At 41.5% G+C, this 3,898-nt stretch overlaps 1 protein-coding gene across 1 annotated transcript; it reads right to left on the bottom strand.

Annotated features, from left to right (window-relative positions):
* Positions 1–2,618: 2,618 nt before the first annotated feature.
* On the bottom strand, positions 2,619–3,569 carry LOC144295387 (olfactory receptor 51V1-like). The gene has a single exon (XM_077867778.1). The coding sequence runs from the start codon at positions 3,567–3,569 to the stop codon at positions 2,619–2,621; it is 951 nt and encodes a 316-aa protein (XP_077723904.1).
* Positions 3,570–3,898: the final 329 nt, after the last annotated feature.

The raw sequence follows: 3,898 nt of genomic DNA, 5'->3' as shown, positions 1-3,898 counted from the left end.
AAGTCTACATCAAGAGAACACATGCTTCCAAAAATTCGATAGTGGTTTCCATCCATACTGGGTGGCAGCCTTGAAGGCTTAGCATGATGTCTGGGCAACTCCCATCAGGTTGTTAGTTCCTACTGACTCTTTAGGCCACCTCATTGACAACAGCCCTCAGAGACTGTCTAATTTTTGGATAACAAGTTTCTTTTCCTTACAAGTTGGCTTTCCAGAAGTCATGGAAAAATATCTTTGTCTTGTTTCTAAAGGGGTTACAAAGTGTCAGACAGTGCTCCTAAACCTAAGGTATGGCTGTCAATTCTCAACTTCAGGACGGGGAAGGATGACTCCAAAATCTCCCTTCCTCCCTAAGAATGGCTTTATTTGACTTTATGATGGTGTTTCAAGTCAAAGGCCTTTATAAGACCAACTCTCCTGCCTGTTTGTTTCCATGTAAAACCCAGTAGTCAGGAGATGTATTTTCATCAGCTTGCTTCTTCACACATTTGCCTTCCTTTGACATCCTTCCACTGGTTCACACAGTTTCAAACATTCTGAAGTTCTTCACAAGTCTCCTCATCATAATACAATTGCACAGTTCTGAAACCACCTGTGGTTTCTGAGAGTGTACCAGGTATTTTCACGTCCATTTCATAGCCCTTCTTTCCAACTCTTTTGGCTCATATTCTACAAATTGTCATAATGTGAGGTACAGCCACTCGGTACATCTGTATGAGTATCAAGTCCTCAAGTGAACCCTCCCATTCACCGTGGAATACAGGACTCTCCAAAAGAGGACTCGGGTGTGTTACATATGATGCTATTCCCTTAACACAACATAAGCTCATGTCAGTACTCCCAGCATGCCTGGCCAGGGCAGGACATGTCCTGCTGCCCCAGAGGCCCCTGCTTCAGCAAGATTGAGTCAGTGCTGAGGAGAGGTGATGCTGCGGTGTCAAGATATTGAAGGGAAGCTGAGAGACATGTGCCTAGACATGGTCTGTGAGAAACAACAGAATCTCCAAAGATTCAGCAGCTAACTGCTGTTTTCATGCTGAAATTGGGTCATAGGACTCTTGTCAAACGCATGTTCCAAGATACTTTGTTCTGTCTAGGAACTATTTCCACACTTTAAAGCTGTTGGAGAGTAGCCTATACTTCTGCTTTCTACACTGATTACTTAATTGAGTGAAGCACTAAAAAGGAGGGGAAGATAGAAACACAGAGTTTCAAAGGCTAATTTAAAATACAAAGGTCTAGGTTTTACCTATTAATATTAAATTCTTGCTTCATGAAATTGCTCTGATGCAGTCATCTGTTGAGCATTACTTAACATTTCTTCCTCAGGTATCCAAGATTACGAGAATCTTAAACCATTTTCCCCCTGTATCTCAGCACAGATACCTGATTTCATTCTTGCTTCCATTCTTTTGAAAATGAACTAAATTTTCTAAATTACTCAGAAGGGAATCTGTTGATATTTTTTTAACTCAGAATCAATAAAGATAAAGTTCATAAAGCTCAATCATAAGCATAAAGTTTCATCTACTCAGAATATTCCCCTCTTCAGATTTAAAATCAGAGTTTACAGCAGAATCTACTTCTGGCCCAATGACAAAGGAGTTTACATGTAAAATATAACAAGTGACGATTCTAATTTAAAGTTGACGTGGTGAAAATTGAATCCAAAATCAAATTCCATTAGAAGTTGTCTTTATAATCTATATTGTGCTGTCCAATACAGTAGCCACTGCATTGGTGGAGGCAATGTCCTTTTAACATTTAAATATAAATTAACCATATTTAACATGAATTGTAGAGGCATGAGCCCAGTTACACTATTTACATTTCAAGTGTTCAATAGCCATACATAGCTCTTCTTATATGTTGGTCCCTATTACCCTATAGTAGAGAACATCTCCAACATGTTAGTAAAACCCTACTGAAGGATTCTGGTCCATATATGCCTATCACAAGATCCCAGAGATGGGCACTTTCTCCATTTTTTTAAAGATTTATTTATTTATTTATTCATGATAGACAGAGAGAGAGAGAGAGAGGCAGAGAGACAGGCAGAGGGAGAAGCAGGCTCCATACCAGGAGCCAGATGCAAGTTGATCCCGGGACTCTAGGATCGCACCCTGGGCCAAAGGCAGGCGCCAAACTGCTGAGCCACCCATGGATCCCAACTTCCCCATTTGAAGATTAGTTAACATAATCTGAGAAACAAAGAATGTGTAGTCATCCACCCTTGTAACTAAAACCTAGGATTTGAATCTAGCCTTGTTTCAATGCAAAGAAAGTGCTTGATTTCCATTTTGGGCACATGAACTAGTTTTATCATCTCTTGGATATACTTGTGGCAGGAACATATAATATCTCATTTTACATAAATCCATAGTTGGTAGAAAATTTCTGGAATGTTTCAAGGAGTCTCCCAACTCCAGCCCTAAGAATGATTTACTACCAAACATAAGTTAAAATAGCATTTGTTCATAGGTGATTCTCTCGATTTATGTTTAAATGTGTTTAAAATCAAGAATCCTAGACTCTGGACTACTTAACTAAAACAAAATTCCTTTTTGGTATTACATACTGTGTGTTAATTAAAGCTGCTGTTTTATTCTTCAAAAGCCCTAGGCAACTCGACACATATCCAGAGAAAAGAGTCTGAGCATTCTGCTCCGAATCTGCTGGGTCTTGACGCTGTAGATGATGGGGTTCATCAAAGGTGGGAAAAGGATGTAGATGTTGCCCATAAGTACATGGATCACAGGTGAGAGATGCTTGCCAAAACGGTGCACCATTGTTAAGCTAATGATAGGGATATAGAACACGAGAACAGCACACAGGTGGGAGATGCAGGTCTGAAATAATTTATGCTGTTCCTCCTGAGAGGCAATTGCCAGGACTGCCCTAAGAATCAGCACATAGGAGTAAAGGATGAGAACAGCATCCAACAACAGCGTGAGAATGACCAACATCAGGGCATAGTAGCTATTAAACCTGATGTCTGAGCAAGCTAGACGCAGAAGGTCCTGGTGTAGGCAGAACGAGTGAGAGAGGCTATGGGAATGACAGTAATGGAAAAATTTCAGATTGATGATGGGGGGTGTAATAAAGAAGAAACTCCTACCCACTATGATGAGCCCGATTTTGAAAATCCTGGAATTAGTCAGAATGGAGGAATACCGCAGTGGATTGCAAATGGCGACATACCTATCAAAGGCCATAGTAAGGAGGACAGAGGACTCCATGAAGGAAAGACCATGGATGAAGTAGGACTGGGCAATGCACGAATCCAGGCTGATTTCTCGAATGAACCCCCACAGGATGCCCAGCACCGTGTGCACCGTGGACAGCCCCATGCACAGGTCAGTGAGGGCCAGCATGGCCAGGAAGTAGAACATGGGCTGGTGCAGGCTCGGCTCAGTCCGGATCACGTGCAGCACCAGGCAGTTGCCCAAAAGCACCATGGCGTAGATAGTGGAGAAGGGAATGGAGATCCAAGGATATTGCTGCTCCAGGCCAGAAAATCCCGTGAGAAGGAAGGAGGAAGAATTTAGGCTAGAACTTCCCAACACCATCCTTTTGGCACAGGGATACCTCTTCCAGGCAGTAAGAAAGGGATTTTCCAAGGAAATGCTCCAAGTTCATATGAATTAGGTGAAATTTCTGAGTAAATAAAATTATGCTATAGTTAACTGAGTGTATGAAATACTAGCTGAGCAACTCTCTTCTTTAGAGATGTATTATCAGCTGCCTGGAAGAGAATAATGTCCTCCTCATGTCATGTAAGAGCCATTATTCATCCACTGGAGGCACATTATATCCTTAGAAGCTACAAGTGAAAATGAGGAGACCAGAGTAAGAAGCTAATTTCCAGAGAGGCTATGTTGCCTGGGATATTTTCTCA

Source organism: Canis aureus, chromosome 23, assembly GCF_053574225.1.
Source record: "Canis aureus isolate CA01 chromosome 23, VMU_Caureus_v.1.0, whole genome shotgun sequence".
NCBI lineage: Eukaryota > Metazoa > Chordata > Mammalia > Carnivora > Canidae > Canis > Canis aureus.
The sequence above is the reverse complement of the archived record's forward strand: the minus strand, read 5'-3'. Positions and strand labels throughout refer to the sequence as shown.